The 22,615-nt window shown below is 40.4% G+C and overlaps 1 protein-coding gene across 1 annotated transcript in view; it reads left to right on the top strand.

Moving 5' to 3' along the window:
- Window positions 1-5,898: 5,898 nt before the first annotated feature.
- LOC131901704 (BCAS3 microtubule associated cell migration factor) overlaps window positions 5,899-22,615 on the top strand; it is a 383,069-nt gene continuing 366,352 nt past the window's right edge. The window contains exons 1-3 of the mRNA XM_059252806.1: window positions 5,899-5,970; window positions 16,319-16,395; window positions 20,952-21,035. Coding sequence (XP_059108789.1) covers window positions 16,345-16,395; window positions 20,952-21,035 — 135 coding nt within the window. The 5' untranslated portion in view covers window positions 5,899-5,970; window positions 16,319-16,344. The remainder of the gene's footprint in view (window positions 5,971-16,318; window positions 16,396-20,951; window positions 21,036-22,615) is intronic.

Raw genomic sequence — 22,615 nt, 5'->3', positions numbered from 1 at the left:
ATCTCTTTCACCTGCCAGTCCACAGCCACTCAGACCCAACCAAGTAAACACAGAGACTTATATTGCTTACAAACTGTATGGCCGTGGCAGGCTTCTTGCTAACTGTTCTTACAGCTTAAATTAATCCATTTCCATTATTCTATGCCTTGCCATGTGGCTCGTGGTTTACTGGCATCTTCACATGCTGTTTGTCATGGTGGCGGCTGGCAGTGTCTCTCTGACTCAGCCTTCCACTTCCCAGCTTTATTCTCCTCCTTGTTCCGCCTATACTTCCTGCCTAGCCACTGGCCAATCAGTGTTTTATTTATTGACCAATCAGAGCAACACATTTGCCATACAGAGCATCCCACAGCAGTGTAAGGCATACCATGCACATCAGATGACTAGAGCAGCATGAGAGTGGCAGTCCACAGGTCATAGGCAGGCCTCCCTGTTTGCCGCCTTACGTGGGTTAGTGTGTGAATCTGAGAAAGGTGATGTAAGATCCGATGCTGGGGGTGGCCGACACAACGTCAAAGTCAGACCTTGAGATGGCTGAGACAATAGGAGATGCAGCTTGCTGCACAGGAGGCAGGGATGGAGCCTTCGTCTCTTCCTCCCCTGAGGACCAAACCCAGGGCCTGGTGCTTGCTAGGCAAGCACTCTACCTCTGAGCTAAATCCCAACCCCGCCTGCTTCTGTTCTGAAATATCGCCCAGTGTGAAAGCGAGCAGAGGCCAAGCATGCCAGTCCGGTTAATAAACACAAGTAAGCCTAAACCACCTATAGTAAAATTTTCAGATGTGCTCAGGGGTTCACCTTCTTGATGTTGAACAATGTTGATAATGGGAAACACCAAACACATCTTAATGGCTGTACTAAGTCAAGTCTCAATGGAGGAATAAAGTCCTTTTGGTTTTTTGAGACAGGGTTTCTCTGTGTAGTTTTTGGTTCCTGTCCTGGATCTCACAGAGATCTGCCTGCCTCTGACTCCTGAGTGCTGGGATTAAAGGCGTGTGCCACCACCACCTGGCAGAATAAAGTCTTTAATATTGGTCAGCAGAAATTAGGTAGTTTACCGGACATGGCGGCACATCTTTGTAATTCCAGAACTTGAGAGATGGAAGCGAAGGATTAGGAGCTCAAGGACAACCTCAGCTAAGTAGTGGCTTGAGGCTAGTCTGTGATATGTGACAGTCTCAAAAAACCAAAAGAGAGGAAGAAATTATGCAGTTTGAAAAAGAGATATTAAAAAAAGTTCCTGTAAATGAAAGAGTATCAGAAATTTTAGTGGGAAGCCAGATTTCATTAGGACATAAATTTATATATACAGAGCCCATGAAGAAAAGTATTTTCAGGCATGTCCCTAAAAAGGGTAAAAACTGAAACCAACGAGGAAAAGTTGATGAAGGCATCTGCAGGAGCTGCGTGTTCTAGGTAGTGGAAGTGGACAGCCGTGGCTGTGAGCTGAAGCTGTGTGCCTCTGCATCTCACCCTTGCTGTCTAACTTCACTTGACTCATTCTTTTCTCTTTTGAGATGAGGTTTCACTTTGTAGCCCAGGCTAGCCTTCAACTTGTGCCAGATTCCAGGCTTTTGCTCCCATGCTTGACTTCCCCCTCCCTGGAGAATGAACTGTTTTCCTCTCTCATTGTGCCTGTACTTGTACATTTTTGGCAGATTCCTTCGGTTCCATAGATCTCATCATGTTCATTAATACCCTTCTCACTCATTTTTGCTGCTTGGGATCAAACACACGGCCTCCAGATGCTGGGCCATTAGGGTCCAGGTCAAACCTCAAGTTGCCCCCATTGGCCCTGAGCTCAATGTGTAGCTTAGGCAAGGCTTGAACACCCTATTCTCCTGTGTCTGCCTCCTGATTTCCTTGGATAATAAGCCTGGACTATGGGCCTAGCTGCCATCCATATCTTTTCATTTTGAATGTATACTTACTTCCTCACCTCAAAATTTGAAAGTAGGAGCTCTCCTTTGTGCTCCGTTGAACACCCTGCCCCCCTTTCCAGTTAACAATAGCTCCCATGATTCCATGTCTCATGGGTCAGGTTTCACATCCCATCTCACTGAGTTGGTCTTCAGAAATCATTTGCCAAACGTTTGTTTTGCCCACCTTTTCTTCCATACTGCACGCAGAATTTGATTAGTTCTCACTGGTCCTGCCTCCACTGTGTCCCAGTCCTTGTCTTTTATCTGCACTGTTTTCCTCCTGCTTTCCACCGGGTAGACCCACTTTATTATAGTGCCAGACTTGATCACACCACCCGTCTGCTCTAAATTCTTCAGTGGCTTCCTGCCTGTGGCCAAAGGTAACTGGGATCACATACTCTTTTCATTCCCTCCTCACCTGACCTGCTTTCTTACGAGTTTTCTCCCTTGCCACCTGTCGTACTGTTTCGTGGAGATGTGAAACTTTTCTAGCCCTGACCTGTGTACACCAGGTTTATGATGAGGTGCTTTTCTTGATCTGTAGGAAGAAAAGTGATTCTCACTGATTTGTGAGCACTGAGACTCAAGTAGATCCATCATTTGTCACAGTATAGCCACAGGTCCTTACCTCTTAGGGACTCCATGGGGACGGGCTGCATTACATTTTGCACATTAGTAGTTTAGCAGTGTTTTTCTTGAAATCAGTAACATTTATGTATGTAAATATTAGAAATAAAATGAAAAAAAGATTTCACAATATAGTAGTTAAAATCAGAACCTATTAGAATATTAGGAAAGATGTGTAGGAACTGTACTAACTGAACTTTTTTAGAGACGTGGGGACCCAGTACTTCCTAGGCTCCATATAGAGATCTGGATTCTAGAGTGGGTGTGGCTAGCACAAAAATAAAAACAAGAAAAATCCAAAAAGAGTGTAAAATGTCATGATTTTGATGTTATTATTTAGTCACTATTTGATGAAAATCAACTGTATCCATGCAGTAATTTCTTTTTTATTATTATTAAGAGATTTTCTAATCGTTTTACATACCAACCACAGATTCCCCTCTCCTCCCTCTTCCTGCCCCCCAGCCTTGCCCTCCAACCTTCCACCCTTTTATTTTTGGTTTGTCGAGACAGGGTTTTTTCTGTGTAGTTTTGGTGTCCGTCCTGGATCTTGCTCCGTAGACCAGGCTGGTCTCGAACTCACAGAGATCCGTCTGGCTCTGCTCCTGAGTGCTGGGATTAAAGGCGTGCACCACCGCTGCCCGGCTATATGCAGTAATTTCTAATGTCTTACAGGGAAAAAAGGCAAGTAGAGCGGTGGAACAGAGCCAAGTCTGGACCAGATACCCAGGCTATTTAGTACTTAAAAAACAACAACAACAACAACAACAACAACAACAACAACAACAACAAATTGTTTAGCATTGTATCCAGGATTTCTTACTTTCCTGGTATGAGTTTTGGTAACCCATGTCTTTGTTGACACTTGCCCATCAGGTTAGTTTAGTGTTGCAGTAGCTGTCCGTAGTATTGTGTTTGCTCTGTGTGGTACGTTGGGCGTCTAGTGACAGACGAGCTGGGAAAGGTGGGAATTCCCTTTCTTTTCTGCATTCTAGCCCCTTTCATTTTTAACCTTGGATATCTTTTTTTGGAGTTTTTGTTGGTGGAATGCATGACATAAGTTGTTTCATTTGTGTTTTTAGACAGGGTCTTACTGTGTAGGGCAGGCTGTGCTCAAACTCCTGGCACTCTTCCAACTGTTGGGATTACAGGCCTCCCTTCCCCCACATCTCATATGTGTATGGTGTGGATGTATGTATGCATTTGTGTGTGTGTGTGTGTGTGTGTGTGTGTTCAGGTGCCCATGAACATATATAGTCAAGGAGGTGGAGGCCTAAAGTTGATGTCAGGACTCATCCACCAACATTTTTGCACATTATTAATTGAGGCAGGATCAAACCCAACGCTCGGTTCTGGCTAGTCTCAGTGGTCAGCTCCCTCTGGGGATCTCATCTTCCCCTATGGAGCTGGAATTACAGAAAGGCTTAGATAGTCACTTGAGTTTTGGGGATCCAAACTCAGGCCCTTATTATGCTTCTGCAGCATGTGCCCTAAGTGCCAAGCAAAAAGCCTCCGCCCCCTGCCTACTTTTTTTTTTTCAGTGCCCTTTGCTTATTTTCAGTTTCTGTTACTGGTCTCACATGTGTGGTTATGTTTATGTTTTCTTACTCTGAGCCTATTTTATGCAGTATCTTTTGTGACTAGTATTGTAGTCACTAGTATGCTGGTAGTGTTTATTTTTCTTTTGGTACTGTTTGTATTCTGTGTATTTTTCTATTTTATAGTTTTAAGGTACTTTTTTAAAAAGGATACTTTGGAATTATTTGTGTTTTTATATATGTTGATTTACATGTAATTTAACTTGATCTTATTGTAGTTTCTCTTTTTTTATTTTATAGTTTTTACTATGAATGGCCATTGTACGAATTGTATGAATGGCCAGTAGTGTTATCTGTTAGATATAGACAGGTTTTCGGTCATCTCCATCACAGAAAGAATTTTTAAAAGTTAATTTAAGAGAAGGAAAGTGAAGACCTAAATCCTGGAAATCCTCACACAGAATTCATAACTCTTTATTTGGTTCTGTTTATCATGTATGTATATCTGTCTGTCTGTCTCTGTGTGCATAGTATTGCTGACTTTCTTCAGATAGGATCTTCCTCTATGTGTATAGTTTGGAATTGTCTCAAGCTGTTGTTCCTGCTGCCTCTGTCTTCTGAGTGGCTGGGATCACAGGCATGCTTCACGATACCCAGGGAACCTTCAACAATAGGCCATATTTTCTTTTTTGCATGCTTCACTATTTGATTTTTAATGATGGATATTATGTGTAAGGGAACAACAGAGATGGTGATATTTTCTGTAAAGGTGCTGGGACTGTGAAGATTGAAGGGCACACATTAAATTTGTGTTGAGTGTAAAGTTTCATTTTGTTTACTTTACGGGGAGACTGTCTCTGCCTCTGATATGCACAGTGCATATAGAGCATTCAACAGATGATTTGCTCAGGAACAACAGAAAGTCTATCCAAGGATAGAGGTGTTCTCAACAGGCAGCTGAATAATGATAGCAATAGTGTAATAGAAGTTATTATAGTATTTAGAATTCTTCTGCATCAGCAAATGGTAGTTTTCTACATTTCAAGACTCATTTGCTGCAGGATGTGTTTTACATAATAAATCTTACTATTTTCTCCACCAGTTTTTAGCATGCTAAAACTTCTTAAAAAACTATGTGAATTATCTAGTAATAAGGATGATGTTTTATTGAAATAATCATTAAGTGTGGGATTGGTTATTCTACAAGAAGTAGTCAACTATAAGTCAATATTTGGGATGTATTGTAGGAATTTCACTTTAGAATATTAAAATCATAGCTTAATTATACAGTGTGTATGTTCTAAATTATTTCCCTAATTATTTGTAATTTTTTTCTCTAAAATTACTGTTTATAGAGATTGTAACTAAATATTAATATATTGAGTCATTTAGAAATGGCATATGCTAAATGGCAAATGTCTCAGATTTTGTTGGATGTGCTGAGAAATTCTGCAATTTTTTTAAGTGATAGATTACATAAAGCCATTTATATTTAATTTAATATTATTGAACATTCTGTTTAGTAAGTGGCCAACTCGTTAATATTATCCAGTCTTAATGTCGTCTGTTTAATTTCAGAATATGAAAATGAAACTATTCAGAGTCCATTTACAGCTTTAGAATTTGTCACTTTGTTTATATGGAAGATTTCACTGTTTTTATTCTCAGACTTTTGGAGTCAGATATTTCTACCCTATGTGCTAGAAATGTTTTATTTTCAAAGTATGATTTTAATTATTTATGATTCAGTTAATAGGATTTCTCACTCACTCATGTTTCCATTCTGGTTTTTCCCTCTAATTTTAGGATCCTCGTCGTAGTCTTGCAGGAGAAAATCGCTGCCTTTGATAGCTGTACTTTCACAAAAAAATTTTTTGTCACAAGTATGTACCAAATCATTTTACTTCCTGTCATGTGCGTTTGTGTCTCTGTTGCTGACTGGACACTGTCAGCAGTGGGTTTCGGCCATGGTCTCTGCCCGTGATTCTCGTGGGTGCCATTACTTACCAGCTTCTAACCTTAGGAAGGAATTTTACCATGCCACAGCATGAGCTTTCCTTATGTACTCAAATTGAGTGCCTCTCAGGCTTCCCTGTAGCTGTTTGATGGAGTTAGCATGTCATGGACTTAATTTAGATTTTTAAAGGATTTTAAATGCAGAGGAGTAGTTCACCTGCTTCCCTTGCCTTTCACTGTTGTTGGGAGCTGAGCACTTAGCCCAGAATCTAGTTCCAGCCAGTGTTGAAACACAAATTCAGTGCAAGGTTTGTAGAGAGGCAGAGGCTGGGGACAGGAAGGGAAGTGAGGGGTGAGTTAATTAACTCTAAGGAGCTGGAATGTGCAGTCTTGGCATGCCGAGTTGTAAAGGACAGAGACAATCTGGAAATGCCAACGGGGATCCGTTAGCTGTTTAAAAATGCTAGTCAATCTGGGACACACACAGGACTTTTGTTTTTTTAAATTATTTACTAATGTGTGTGTGTGTGTGTGTGTGTGTGTGTGTGTGTGTGTATGTGTGCATTGGTGTTTTGCCTGTGTAAGACTGTCAAGTCCCCTGGAACTGTAGTTACAGACAGTTGTGAGCCACTATGTAGGTCCTCTGGAAGAGCAATCAGTGCTCTTAACTGCTAAGCTGTCTTTCCAGCCCCAACACAGAAGTTTTTTAATTTTATTTTCCTGTAGCCCAGTAAAATAATATTTTTCCCCTACTTGTTCTCTTTTTCCCCCCAAAGAGACTGATGTGTATATTTGACAGAAATAGCTTAATGGGCCTCCATTTTGAAATGAACCAGAAATACAATACGGACTTAGATGTTTACTGAGTAGGTAGTAGAGGATGTAGATATTATTCCTCTCCTGTAAGGGCAAGTCCTTTGTTACAACTGTGCTGTATATTACAGATGATTGCATGCATCCTGTACTACACACCAAACTATATGGTAATTCGATACAGTGCATGTTTCACATTTTGTGAATCATGAAGAATTGAAAGACTAGCCCATCCCCAATGCCTTTAATCCTTTTCTCTGAGTGGTTCACCCATTATGCTTAGGCAGCAGGAGCATGTGTGTTTCTGTGTGGTGCAGATGAGGTAGTTAGAATGCAGTGGGCTATCTCAGTCACATCCAAGTGTCAGCTACCCTGGGGATTTGCCATTCCATTTCAGCTGTTGTTTTTTTTTTTTATTTTTGTTGTTTTTCAATTGTCTTTGCTATTCGGTACTGATTACAGATAAAGGGTGTGAGGTCCTCTGCAGTGTTAAGTGTCTGTTGTGACCCCATTTAACTTTATTCTGGAGCATATATTCCTTGGTAGTTACTTTATCAATTTAGGAGCTCCGAACATTAGAGTGTGGTAGTGGAGACTAACATGGTTGGTTGTCTTTTAAAGATTTATTCTTCCTTAAAAATTTGTATGTATGTGTGTAGGTCCACTAAGATGCAAGAAGAGGTCTCTGTGCCTTGGAACTGGAGTCACAGGCACTTAGGAGCCATCCGGCATGGGTTGTGGGAACCAAAGCTGCTTCCTCATAAGGAGCAGTAAATGGTGAACCTTCTCTCCAGTCCCCCAGTGTGGTTTTTTTTGGGGGGGGGGGACGACTGTGTTTTTTTTTTTTTTTTTTTTTTCTCCAGACAGGGTTTCTCTGCAGTCCTGGCTGTCCTAGAACTCGCTCTGTCCAGGATGGCCTAAGTCACAGAGATCTGCCTGGCTCTGCCTCCCAAGTTCTGGGATTCGAAGTGTATGTTACTGCTGCCTGGATCCCCCCATTGTTGTTTTTGAATTATTTTTTTTATTTCTGTTTGTGTCGTGTGGATGCACAAGCTAGGTCACATGTCTGTCTGTCAGAGAACAGCTTCCATGAGTTTCTTCTCTCCTTCTACCTTTCTGTGAGCTTTGGAGGTCCTAACTAGGATCTTAGGGTTGTGTGGCATGCACTTTATTATGGAGCCATCTTAGTGGTCCCATTATTTGTTGGCAGGAGTTTATTTAAATACAAATTATGTTTTGAAATTTGAGTATTAAAGGAATTTTTTGTCAGTAGTTGTTATTTTTTCATTATTAGTGAATGGCAGATAGGAAATATTAAAAGTGAATAATGAGCAGTTAACAACTGGGTTAACGTTTGAGATGTATCATTTTGAGATTGTTATCTAATAGCTTAAATATCGATTTATACTAGTCTAAAATATTTTTATTCTTTGAGAAATCCCCGCCCCCCCCCGAGACAGGGTTTCTCTCTGTTGCTTTGTGCCTGTCCTGGAACTCACTCTGTAGCCCAGGCTGGCCTCGAACTCGCAGAGATCCACCTGGCTCTGCGTCCCGAGTGCTGGTATTAAAGGCATGCACTACCACTGCCTGGCTCTTTGAGAATTTTATACAATATATTTTGAACATATTTACACTCCTCCCCCAATTCCTCATTAGTCTATCACTACCTCCCCACCTCCCAACTTCCCCACCTATCTCTGTGTCCCCACCTCTCTACCCCCCACCTATCCTTACCTCCCCACCTACCTGACCTCTTTTTTTTTTTTTTTTTTTTTTTAAGGATTTGTATCTGGGTGTGTTTAATTGATAGCTCTAGCAACACATACAAAAATAAATTAATTAGATTTGTATATTAATCTCAATGTTTGATTATGGCTTGTTGGAATTGCATTGGCATTAAAATTAAAATTTCACAATTTTCATTATTTATGAAAGATACAAATGATTAGCCTGAGTTAGTTAATAACAATTTGGATGCACCGATGAAGCGAGAGGTAGTGAGTTGCACTTTGGACTTGAGAGCAGCTCCTTTGTAGTCATGTTAGTATTGTTAACTTCTCTCTCCCTGCCCCATCTCCTCCTCTCCTGTCCCCTGCCTGCCTTTTCCCTTCTGTCTTGTCCTGGCTGCTCCTTTTCAGTCTTTCTCACTCTGTAGCCCATGATGATATTAAAATTGCTGTCCTTCTGCCTCAGCCTCTGAGTGCTAGGGTAACGTTACAGGGGGGTCTCTCTGTCTCCCCCCATGAGTGTGTCTGTCTCTGTGGGACATTGTTACCGTATGTTCCTGAATATCGCCCCTGAGTTTCTGGACCCACTGAACAGCTGAAGGCAGTTGTCCTCCAGTGTTAGTTTCTCTCGTACTGTGTGAATTGTTCATGAGAGGAGCTACAGTTCTGCCAGCGTCACAGGGGTCCTGCCTTGTGAAGTGGCATCCTGCTGATAGCTAAGCCATTGTTGTGTGTTCTGTCCCAAGGGGATTCTCACACTCTCTTAGAGCATTGGTGCAGCGGCTCTTAAGTCTGGGGATGCCTCTGTTAGTAGAGATTGCAGAAGACCCCACATCAAATGGTTATGTATAATTCATCCCTGAATTCTATGCAGAAGCTATGATGAGCCTGGAGGGTGGCGTGGGCAGCTTAGTTAGAAACTTTTAAAATCAGAAGTGGAGAGAGGGGCTGTTGGTTTATATATCAGGGCATTTGTTTAGTGTGTGAGGCTCTGTAAAATCAGAAGTGGAGAGAGGGCTGTTGGTTTATATATCAGGGCATTTGTTTAGTGTGTGAGGCTCTGTAAAATCAGAAGTGGAGAGAGGGCTGTTGGTTTATATATCAGGGCATTTGTTTAGTGTGTGAGGCTCTGTAAAATCAGAAGTGGAGAGAGGGCTGTTGGTTTATATATCAGGGCATTTGTTTAGTGTGTGAGGCTCTGGCTCAATACCCAATATTGAAAACCAAGTCAAAAATCCTAACCAAACCAAACCAATCAGCCAACCAAACAAAAGACCCCATCAGGTGTTTAGAAAACAACGACAAAAACTGCGATGTCTTGCTTCCTACTGTGATTAAGGATTTTTGTAGTTTTTCACTGCAGTGCTGTGGAGCATCATTAATAAATGCATCCTGTCCTAGTGATGGGTCTCTTTATACTTCACTAGGAAGTGTTCAGTACTGGTTATTTAAATTGTGAACTCTAGGGATTGAGTTTGTGCCAGTGATTTGAAGTTGGAAAGATTGATGATACATCAAGAATCAGAATCCTTGAATTAAGCTTTACTCAAGTGATCTCAGTCATGATTCCAGGTCTGGTGGCGTCCACCTGCAATCCTAGTACTTTGGGTGCTGAAACAAGATGGTTGCTGTGAATTTGAAGCCTGGGCTACATAGTGTTTCAGGACAGCCTTAGCTGTAGAGTGAGACTATCTCAAACAAAGGAAACATAACAAAACTTAAAACACCACCACTACTAATAAAGAACATTTCAAACCAAATTTGGTGTGATGCAGTTCTTAATTAAGTGGCAAGACTGCTACTCCATAGTGTTAATAAAGATGATTTATGTCCATTTTCTGCACCACCCTTCGGCTAATTCCTTTAACTATATTCAGAGTTAGTTTGGATCTCATGCATTTTTCTGTGTTTGGATTTTGACTGATACAGAGGTTGACTGAGGAGTTGGGAGACTGGCATACTATGATGTCTCTTGTGGCAGCTCATTTGCCTGTAGCATGTGTCTTGTCTGTGTTTATTCACACCCAGTGGGGTTGGTCGTTTGTTAGACAGAGTTTCATGTAGCTCAGGATGACATTGAATTCCGTACCCACATGCTTCCATCTCTGGAGTGCTAAGATTGTAGGCCTCACATGCCTGGTTTCTGCAGTGCTGATTGAGTCTGTAGTTTGGCATGGGCTAAGCAAGCTCTTTACCAACTCAGCTGCATCCCCAGCCTGGTACCCAGTTCTGAAAGAAGTAGGATCGTGCCCTGTGTAGAATCACAAGATCTCCACTTAATGAGGATGTCGTTTTGATCATGTAGACATTTAACTTCTGAAGGAGAATGGGAAGCTCTTGCATAATGCATTCTTAGCTGAAGGCCTTGTTATGTATGAATACAATGAAAGTATTGTAAAATGAGTGGAGTCCGCTGTGCCCATCAGAGCAGGCATCATAGGGATTTGTGCCAAAGAGTGGATGGAGCAGGTAAAGGGAGCTGATAGAGAACTGTTAACAGAGTGCATCCAATAGACGAGAAAGGAGACACCTTTGTGTTCGGATGTACAGAAAAGTTGGTCTTGAGCAGCTGTCCAATGTGGAAATTCAAAACCCAGGTATGAGTAGGCAAACAAAAGACAAAGACTGATAGATGTCATTAGCAGTCATTTTAAGGATCCTTTGAAGTTGAAAGGCAGATATGGAGTCTCCAGAGAGACCCGGTGTCTGATAAACAGGCTGTGTGTGTGCATCTGCCTGTGTTTTAAGTTTGAGAAGGAAAGTTATTTGGTGCAGTCCTAATGTTATTAGTGTTAGAATGTCTGTTCTTTGTTTATGTTAATGATGAGCAACACATGGAACACATGGAAATGAGTTTAAAGTAGCTTTAAAATGCAAAGTTAAAATTTTGGGTAAGAACAGCTTTGCTTGCTTTTTTTTTTTTTCCTTTTCATTTTGGGAAAGCAATGCCTTGGTGTTTATCCAGGCTGGCTTGGAACCACAACTCCCACATGTTTGTAATATACAGCAGAAAGAGTTGGAGGTTCTATCGTTTAGGTCAGTTTGTATGTTAACTTTACCTCCATGGCTTTGGGTTTGTCACAAGGTAAAGAGGGCTGCTCTGGTGTCTCCTGGCCCTGGGTAGAAAAGTCTGCAAGTATGTACATGTGCAGTGAACTACACTGTGACTTTTCTGTTTCCTGCACATGATTCCCACCTACTGAATTTTTTTTATAGCATTGTGCTGAAATTCATGTTTCATATATATGCAAAATGAACAAAAATAATGTGCAAATTTCTTCAAAGCTTGTCAAACCTTAAAAGGCCATTAATCAGTTGCATGATGTTTAAGTAACCCCTCAAATTGCTATTTAAAGTATGTGTGCACGTTTCTGGGTTGTGTCAGATTTTCTCACTCTCCTCTAACATGTGGTCTTTGTGACTGGTCTCTAGCAGAACTTAAAGATGGTGTTCAGCCCGGTTTGTAGCCTTCAGTATTTCTCCACCTCCCGACCCTCACATTGCCTTCCTGCCTGATTCTCTCCCTCTCTCCTTCCCTCTGTCCATCTTTTCCTTTTCCCTCTCTTCTTTTGTTTAGACTGGGTTTTATATATCTCAGGCTGACTTTGAAATACTTATCCTCCTGCCTCCGTGTCCGAAGAATGGATTATAGACATGCATCACCACACATAGTGTTCATGTTTTATTTCTTCATTATGTAATGATCCTAAATTTTATGGTTATTAGACATGTATCTTCTTTTTTTTTTTTTTTTTTTTTTCGAGACAGGGTTTCTCTGTGTAGCTTTGCGCCTTTCCTGGAACTCGCTTTGGAGACCAGGCTGGCCTCGAACTCACAGAGATCCGCCTGCCTCTGCCTCCCGAGTGCTGGGATTAAAGGCGTGCGCCACCACCGCCCGGCCCGACATGTATCTCTTAATTGGTTAACAAATACTACTTTATGTATCCTTCTGGAATGTATAGGTGATGCTTACATGAAACTGAGTACACATTCAAGTTTTTATGTGGATGTATTTTAGGTTCTTTTGGGTATGAACATTTGGTTGCAAGTTTTTGTAAAAAAATATATATATATATATATATTTTTTTTGAGACAGGATTTCTCTGTGTAGCTTTGGAGCCTGTCCTGGAACTCAATCTGTAAACCAGGCTGGCTTCAAACTTACAGAGATCCACCTGCCTCTGGCTCCCGAGTACCGGAATTAAATGCATGCACCACCACTGCCCGGCTATATATATTTTCTTGATGGCCAGTGATACTGATTACTTTTCATGCCAGTGTATATCTAAGTTCACTCTCCTCTAACATGTGGTCTTTGTGACTGGTCTCTAGCAGAACTTAAAGATGGTGTTTAAGTTGAAAACATTTCAATATTGAGTTGTAAAAATTTTCCAAAATAGGTCACTTTTCACTCATGGGTTACAAAAATATTCCTCCATTCTGCTGGTTGTCTTTTTACTTTTTAAAAACAGTGTGTCATGAGTGTTTTGCCTATACATGTGTATCTTTCACATGTGTACCTCCTGCACACAGATGGGCTTTGGATCTCTGGAACTAGAGTTTAAAGGTAGTTGTGAGCTGCCACATGAATACTGAGTATTGGACCCAGGTCCTCTGCAAGAATACCAAATGCTCTTTACCACCAAACCATCTCTCCAGCTCTTCTTGTTTGATGGTGTCCTTTTTAAAAAACCTTTTTTTTAGTCAAACTTATGTATTATCAGTGTAAGAAGCTGTTTTACCAAATCTGAGGCCTTGAATAGCCCCTCATATACTTTTTTGGGTGTTTTGTTTTTCAAGACCAGGTTTCTCTGTGTAGCTCTGGCTGTCCTAGTACTCACTCTGTAGACCACCTGCCTTGAACTCACAGATTCGCCTGCCTTTGCCTCCTGAATGTTTCGTTAAAGATCTGTATTACCTTGTGCTACAACATGGCTTCATGTTGTACTTTTAAATATTATCCATTCTGAAAGAACTGAAAAAATTTTAGGGTCGCTATTTTTATGTGTATGAGGGTTTTGCCTGGTGCACTTGAGGTTCAGAAAAGGGCTATAGATCCCCTGTAACTGGAGTTACAGAAGGGTAAGGGCTGCCATGTGGATACCCTGGTCTTGTGCAAGAACAACAAATGCTCTTAACTGCTGAGCTAACTCTCTGTCCCTGAAGTACTTTTGTATGTGGTGTGAAGCCAGAGTCCAGCATCATGTACACATAGGTGGCATCTTTCGCCATCGACTCACCTGGGTACCTTTGTTAAAGATCAGCTGACTGAGGTCAATGTGATGTATGTGTGGTGTGGTTGCTCACCTTTACCCTCGTACGTTGTGGGAGACCAGCTCCCACTTTTCCCCAGTGTACTCTTGAGGAGAAAGGGATAAGAGATTTAGATGGAAATATAGATTGGAGAGAGTCAGATAGAAACAATGGATAGCCTTGGGAGGGCCTGGATCCTTATCCACCGGCTCTTTCTGTCTCTTCTAAAGGGCTTTTTATTAGGAATGCTAATGGGTGGAGCAAAGACCTCCCCTTAGCACAGCCAAGTGCAAACCCTTCCAATCACCGAGTAACCATGCACGTGGTCAAACAATCCTCTAATGCAGCCCTGGTGGGTGAGCAAGCGCAGATCTTGCTAGGAAACCTTTGTGGGCCTCCCCATCATGGCGCATGGGAGATAGAGGCAGGCAGATCTCAAGAGTTTTAGGCCAATCTGATCTTTATAGCTACAGGGTGAGAGTAGGGAAGTCTTATTTACCTAAATGTGTTCAAGTTATGTCTTTGTTAAGAACAACTTTCTGGCCTGATGGCAGGCAAAACTGCATAACTTTCTTGTGCCTTTCAAATTCTATACTCATACAAGAAGTTAGGCTAATCTGGCCTTGAACTCACTGCATCCCTGCTACTTCAGCCTCCCCAGTACTCAGATTAACTGTGTGAGCCACCACAGATTTTCTGCCGTGGTAGAGGAGTTGATGTGGGGCTCTTGGAGTCTATCTTCATTTATATTGGAAAGCCTGAGTTTTCTTAAGGCCCAGTTGCCTCTGCTTACTTTGTTAAATGGCTTGGAAACATCTTTGAATTCTGAATATTACAGATGTTCAGGTCTTCCACCCTCTACACCCCTTGGCTTGTTTTTAGAGTTTAGCTGGAGGTCAAAGTTAATCATTAGAGGAGTCACACTTATACTTTTGTTATGGTGCTTTGTGGCTGATACCAGCTGTAGAGTATAGTTTTGGTCATTGGGTGAGCAGAAAACAATTTGCTTACATTCCACTATCCTATAATTCCTGAGGTTCACTTGAGTTCCTAACAACCTAAAACCAGTAGGCACTTTTTCTTCCTTGGTTTTAAATCACAGGTGTAAAGAAGATATGTAAGAGCATCTAATACAGTGGAACTAGTTTTGAGAAATGATTTGAAGTTAGATTGTTTAGATTTTGCATTAAAAAATTTTTTTTGAGACAGGAGTCCTGTATGGTCTTGAGGCCACTCTTTAGTCTTGCCGTGTCCTGTAAGTCTTGATGTTCCTGCCTCCACCTCCCTATTTGGCCTTTGATGCTAATTCTGGAGGTTAGCTACCTCAAATGTGAGGTACTGCATACTGCAGAGTAGAGAATTGTGCGTGGTCTTTTTACAGTCTTCAGGATGCCCTAGCTCATGTATGCCAGCATAATATGCCTTCAGCAATGATATCAGCAACACCACCGTTCCCTAGAGTTTCAACAGTAAGGAGAAGGGTACAATCCTTAATCCTATGTATATGTAACCAAGAGTATAGAAAGTGATAAACAATAAATACATCATAGTACTATTTATTGCTGTTAATAGCTGGCACTGGAACCAAGAAGAATGAAATGGAGTACTAATATAAGTACATAGCATTATTTAGCTTTCCAAAATCTTTCTGCTGAGGTATCCTTTGAAGGTTCTTTATGCTCATTGGCCACGTTATTTTGTCCTTCGTTTTTCATCGTTGTGCGAGCATCAATTTCTTATTGATATGTTTGTATGTGGTTTGAATTGATCAACTTCCTGCACCTACTGTATGCTTTCTGTTCTCTCCAGAAATTCTTTTTAAATTTATGAACTTCAAACTTAGAACTTTAAGTCATTTCCTTCTATCTTCATCTTGTTCTTCAGGAATGACAGTATAAATGCGTAGTTAGTGAAAAGTGGTTACCAGGTAGGTATTCCTGCATCAGTGGCATCAGAGAGGTAAACAGAGAAGTGAAAATATATAGGTCACTTAAGTATTCAAATAATGAATACTGGGCCAGGCATGGTGACACATGACTTTGGTCTCAGCACTCAGGAGGCAGAGGCAGGCAGATGAGTTCGAGGCCAACGTGGTTTACACAGTGAGTTCCAAGATAGCCCCGAGTACATAGAAAGACCCTGTCTCAAAACAAAACATGAATACTATTATTTGAATTCTATGAGGTTTTAAAAAAATTAAGCACTTGTGCCGGGCGGTGGTGGCGCACGCCTTTAATCCCAGCACTCGGGAGGCAGAGCCAGGCAGATCTCTGTGAGTTCAAGGCCAGCCTGGGCTACCAAGTGAGTTCCAGGAAAGGCGCAAAGCTACACAGAGAAACCCTGTCTCGAAAAACAAAAAAAACAAAAACAAAAAAAAAAAAAATTGAGCACTTGAATTTTATATTTTTCTTTAGTCAAGAAGTGATGCATTAATAAAAAAGTTATTATAAAATTCCTTAATAATGCTCTTTGGAACTTGCAGGTTGTTATCCTTGTCCTGGGCCAAACATGAATCCCATTGCTCTTGGGAGCCGCTGGCTTGCTTACGCAGAAAACAAGGTAAGGCCTGGCCCAGACTTGGGTTAGTTGTAATGGGGCAGGTGTGGAAGGACTTTTTACACTCTGTATTGATGCTCTGTTGGCGAATACCACTAGTGAATGTTTTTATTTTGTTTGGTTTTGCTTGTATATCCACTAATCTGATTCTGAAGGGTTCATAGCTGGATCTGGTGATACACACTTCTGTTTCTAGCACTTGGGAGCCAGTGGTAGAAGGATTACCTCAAGATCTGGGCTAACCTGTGGTGCCCAGGCCAGTCGTATGTGGTGGGTCCTTACTGCAAACAGAAAACTTAACGTTTTTTTCTTGGTTTTTATGACAGGTTGTCTTAAGCTCAGGCTAGACTTGATGTCCTTATCCTCTTGCATCCACCCAAGTGCTGGGACTAGCAGCGTATGTCATTATGTGATAGCTTTCCCTAAACAAAGGCTTTGTAGAATCTCGTTGTTCTAGCCTGGCTTCTGCGTAGAGCTGCTCACCCAGAGATTGTTCAATATTGCAGTAAAGCACTGAAGTTCCCTGTCATACTAATGCTATCTAAAAGACAGCAGTTTGCAGGAATAATCTTGAAGCCTGTCTTCTTGCATAGATTGGAATCATGGGGCATGGTACAATTTTATTGGCCTTATATCATCAGCAATTAGATCCTATTGTGCAGCCATTTGTTGTAATGATTAAAGCATACTCAATGCCTTGTTGGTTATATATATATTATTAACTTGATTGCCATAGTATGTAAAAGTTGCTATATATGCTTTTATATCTCAATGTTTTATTTATGTACAGTCCAATGTAAAACATAAATTTTGATTTTATTCAAGAAGGTATAAATTCTTTTTATGCCATTTAAGACTTCTGCCTGTAAATATATAATAAAATATAAAAAGTACTTTGAGGCTTTGAGGGTTAGCATTTTTGTTTCATTTTTGTTGGTTACATGGTTATTGTGTCTTGAGAATATTATGAAATAGTACAAAATAGTTCTTGACAAAATCAGGATGTGGTACTTAAAGTAAGTACTTGGTGAAGCCACAGAATTCGTAAATCAACTGGCCTCTGGAATGCACAGAATCAAGAATGAGCTGATGAAAATCATTTTTCTAGATGAAGTCTTTAATTCCTTTTCCAAAAATCTGTCTACAACAATTAAGATATTTTGCATGTCATTGAGTGCTCTATTTATACTTCTTCTTGTCTGGTCTCTTCATTTTCCCGTAAAAATAGCTCTTTTCAAATTATTCTTTTCAAACAATGCAAGAGCCGTACAGTTAAATGGGGTGACATAATGGTGTCTCCTAATGTTTATATCTGTAATGCATTTCTCTTGAGTGCTGGAGACATCCACGAAGAAAGTGTATAAACCATCCCTTGGCACTTGCCAATATATTCCCACATGTGGAAAACTGCACATTTGGAGAGTTGGAGGTTTAATTAGTTACCTGTTTTTGAGAAGAAGCAACTCCTTTGAGAGTTGCATTTTGATATCTGTCTTTGCAGCTACACATGTGAATAATATTTCCTGTCACATGTAGGGACCAAGCAGGGTGTGCATGTGCTATCATGTGCAGAAAGAGTTGTAAATAGTACTAACAAAGTTGGATTAAATTTTGAAGAACATTTCAGACAGTGTGCTTGACTGTGTGTGTGCGTGTGTGTGTGGCGGCTGATGTCAATCAATTGTCATCTTCTGTTACTTTTTGTTTGTCTCATTTTTGGAGAAAGTGTTTCTCATTGAAACTGGAGGTAGGCTGGTGGCTGGCCCGTTTTAGTGATACTCATGTCTTGACTCCTCAAATTCCTGTTTCACAGGAGCATGTGTGGCCCTGCTGGCCTTTTTTTGTGGGCTCTAAAGATCCTAATTCAGATTTGTATGGATCCCCACAGAACCATCTTTCCCGCTCCTCCTCCTTGTATGTATTAAAGATTTTATTTATATATCTCTCTGTCTCTGTCTCTCTCTGTCTGTCTTTGTCTCTGTGTGTATGTGTATGCGCACGCACATGTTCATAAGTGCAGGTACCTGAGGAGGACAGAGCAGATCTTTTGCAAGAGCAGTATGCGCCCTCTCTCCAGTCTCCTTCTGGTTCTTTCTAAGGGGCAACATCTTTAGAAAGTCACCTTTGTCCTGTGGGCGTGGTCTTTGAACTCACGTGTGTTCTTTATAGAACTTTTAAATGGAAACATGCCACTTACATACAGAAAACAGGAATGCATACATATTTGTATATTTATATATGCATATTCGCATGATGTAGAAATGAGGTCTTCACATTGATACTTGCATCAAGTTCTTTCTTGTTCCCATTCATAGTCATATGTCCCTTGCTTTGCCTGGTAGATTCTATTCCCATGTTCAGTTCCTGTAATTCAAAAGTAGTCACAGAATTGATCACCTGTGCCCCCTTAGGAGACAAGCCAGAGACATGCCAACTGCCACTGCTGCCCCAAACAGCAGGTGCACAGTCACCTGTCTTCATGGGGTAGTTCTTAAGTTCTTTCTTCACATTTTTTATTGGTGTGTGTATGTATTATGTGTTTATGTGCAACATGTACACAAGCATGTATGGAGGTCAGAGAACAACTTGGGAGAGTTATTTCTTTCCCTTTACCATGTGGGTTCTGGGTATTCAACTGAGGTTTAGTGGCAAATCCCTTCACTGCTGAGCCATTTCATATTTATTTTTATTTGTTGATCATCTTTCCCTATTGTTTTGATAAGACTTTCCTTTAATGTGTAATTGTGTACACTTTTGTATACATTCATATTTTATGTTCCAGTGTACTCAATATAGGCATGTAGTTATTTATATTTCCCTTTTATGAAAGGTAACATAATACATTTGCTTCTTAATGATCGTTTTGCTCAAGACTATTTCCCAGACATTAGTCCATTTGTATGCTGTTTTTGTTATAAAAATTGATGCAAATGTAATTTTTTTCTATGCTGTGTTTCTGGGCATATTTTCATGTACAAATCCTGACTCAGTTGTAGTTAAATTGAAGTGGTTAAGAGTATCGGTTATATTTCCATTAGTCTTTGAATATTTTTAGTCTTACTTTAATATGAAAACCTTTATTTTTTTTATATAACTTTAACAATTTTATGTATGTATATAGTTTGTTCCGATGGTGAGATGGCTTAGTGGGTAAGGATGTTTGCTGTCCATGAGTATTTTGATGAACTGGAGCAGGGAGTAGGTCTCCACCTTCATGCAATACTGCCTTTCTCTGCTCAAGCAGCAGGAGGCAGCAGAGGAATAATTTTCATAATACTTTGACTGGATTTGTGGTTGGAACAAGTCATTCTTCCATTAGCTAAAATAGTCACTTTTCACATTTTACTTTGACAAACATGTTTACTGATCAGAAAACTTCAACTCTTCATCATGGCTTCACAGATATGGCCTAAAAAATAGCTTGGCTTCATGTACCAGATTTGAGGTGTTCTAGTCTGTTACATTCATATTATTACATTGAGAGATTTAAAAACATGTGAGTTAGGAATGAAAGGATTACATGGTAATCTGTGCCACAGAACCCAATTTTAGGTCGTATAAGGTGTTTTTCAAAATGTAGTTATTAATTTCAAAGGCTTTGGAAATACATGTTAAAATATCGTGCTGTTTACAGGTCCTGTTATTGTCATTTCACTTTAAAAATGTTTCATAAGAATCTTAATTATTTCGCCGGGCAGTGGTGGTGCATGCCTTTAATCCCAGCACTTGGGAGGCAGAGCCAGGAGGATGGATCTCCGTGAGTTCTAGGCCAGCCTGGTCTACAGAATGAGATCCAGGACAAGCACCAAAACTACACAGAGAAACCCTGTCTCGAAAAAACAAAACAAAACAAAACAACAACAACAAGAATCTTAATTATGATTATTTTTGATAAATACAAGTGTGTTGTTGCCAGTGATGAGTTTAATCCTGAATTTCTGTTGAGCCCGTGAGAATCAAAATGATAATTCACATTGACAGTTGGAAGTGTAGTGTGTTCCAAGTGGCCAATGTAGTGGGCCTTCTGAAATGGACAGTTAGTGCGTGTGCATAGCTAGTCCCCGCACACTCTGCACTTTCCCACAGACACAATTGGAAATGCAAATAGGCTTAAATGTTTTGCTTTTTCTTTTAGGTTTTCTTTCATAATCCTTGTAGAGGAATTAAGAGGAGAAAACATCCAATTTGCTAGTATGTCAAATATTTAATGTTAGGAAGTTATGTGTAAGTCCTTTGATTATGTTTTTTAAATTTATTTGTGGAAAGGCTGCCAGACCCGGAATCCTACCATTTCAGAGTTTATGAATTCTTAAAGCCTGTTCATCGTGTAATTAAAACCATAGTTGAGCATGAAACTGCCTGAGTGGCACCAGAAGATTATAAAAAGGGGTAAACGTGTCTCAGCAGGGCTTTTAGCTGTTTCGTCTGCAGGACACTCATGCAAACATTCCCACCCACCACCATTATTATGCACGGTAAATAGCCACTGTCTAATAGCCGGCCGAGTTAAACAGCTTCATAGAAAGTGACTCTGGTGTTCTCTTCTCCCCCTGCCCCAGCTGATTCGATGTCATCAGTCCCGTGGTGGAGCCTGTGGAGACAACATTCAGTCATACACTGCCACAGTTATTAGTGCTGCTAAAGTGAGTACCTCAGAAGCTTCTAGGAGTTGTGATTATGTGGAGTAATTACCAGGTTTGACTGCTGAATCATGACGAGATGTTCCATTCCATTTTCATTCTCAAGTGTAGAGTAAATGTAAGAAGTCAGAATGTTTTGTCATTCTGTGATTTGGAAGTTAATCTTTTGAGGTTAATAATTCTTTTATTGTGAAGATCGTATGGTTTGCACTTTCTCCATTAAAAACCTGGATGTGTTTCAACTCGATTCAGGCCTGGTAACTAATTAATACCATATTGCAATGAACTGTACATGTTTTAAGTGGCAACTTGGGTTCTTTTTTTCTGTGATTTGCACCTTCCTACATATGTGGACTGTGTGCATCCCTGTGCATCTTTGAACTTTTTTTTTTTTTTGGAGCTGAGGTTCGAACCCAGGGCCTTGCACTTGCTAGGCAAGCGCTCTACCACTGAGCTAAATCCCCAACCCTCTTTAAACATTTTTGAGTCTGCTTGACTTAAAAAATTCCTCAAGAAAATTTGAGTTTGGTTCCCTGGCACATTGAAAGATTCTTTATATCTAGAGGCTGGCCCCTTGCTGTTTGTCAAATGACTTCTTCTCTGTGTGTGAGGGTTCATTTAGATGATGTCTGGTAAACTTTGGGCTGATTATAAGGTCTTCTTACAACCACCATCCTTTTGAATTGTGAAGTCTATACCAGAGTAATTCTAATAATAGGGATGACAGAGTGAATCTGAATGACAGCATATAATAGAAAGTACAACCACTCAGAGGACAACAGTCTAAAGCAACCACATAGAGGGAATCAGAGGTCACACTGTTTTATGTCAAATACCAAAATACTTCAAGATTGTCACAAATACTTGCATGATGTGCATTAGAATGTGTCCCTGGGCTGGACGAGAGAAGTGTTACACACACTTCACTCAAAAGCGGAGTAATGAAAAGTCTCTACAACTCAAAGCACTGTCTGTTCATGTTTCTCTGTTTCTGTATAAAAAGACAGTAATTAGAAAAACTCTTGATGTTCTCCTGTGAGGTCATCTGTAGTACTGTAACAAAGAGATACAGCTTTGAATGTTAGACACATACATATGGATCCCAGCATGTTTTTTCTTTCTGCTTTTGTTTGTTGTTAGGTTTTTTCCCCCTTCTTTTTATAAAAGGAAGGGGCCTGGATTCTTTTGAAAGTGTTTTGTTGTGCGTATATAGACACAAGGCTAGAGTCCCCTACATTCCCTCACTTCTTACTGGGATATGAGGTGTGTATTCAGGTCTTCCATGTTTAGACTCTAAGAAGTTATGTTTAACAAGCCATGTTACCTTACAACTGTAATCCTAACACTTGGGAGGCTGAGGCAGGAGGGTCACTGCAAGTTCAGGCTAAACTAGGGTGCATAATGAGATCGAGGCCAGCCCGAGCCATAGAGTGTAACACTGAGTGAGTACCCCTCTGTTTGTCTCCCCGGAGAAATTAAGTTTAAAACATTTTATCTGATTAATTTTCAAAAGGGCAGTTATCACTAATTGGGTGATTAGAATTTATGTGTGTTAGACATATGCTGTATTCTTGTTATATCTG

Source organism: Peromyscus eremicus, unplaced genomic scaffold, assembly GCF_949786415.1.
Source record: "Peromyscus eremicus unplaced genomic scaffold, PerEre_H2_v1 PerEre#2#unplaced_226, whole genome shotgun sequence".
Classification (NCBI taxonomy): domain Eukaryota; kingdom Metazoa; phylum Chordata; class Mammalia; order Rodentia; family Cricetidae; genus Peromyscus; species Peromyscus eremicus.
This window is presented reverse-complemented; position numbering and strand designations above follow the sequence as displayed.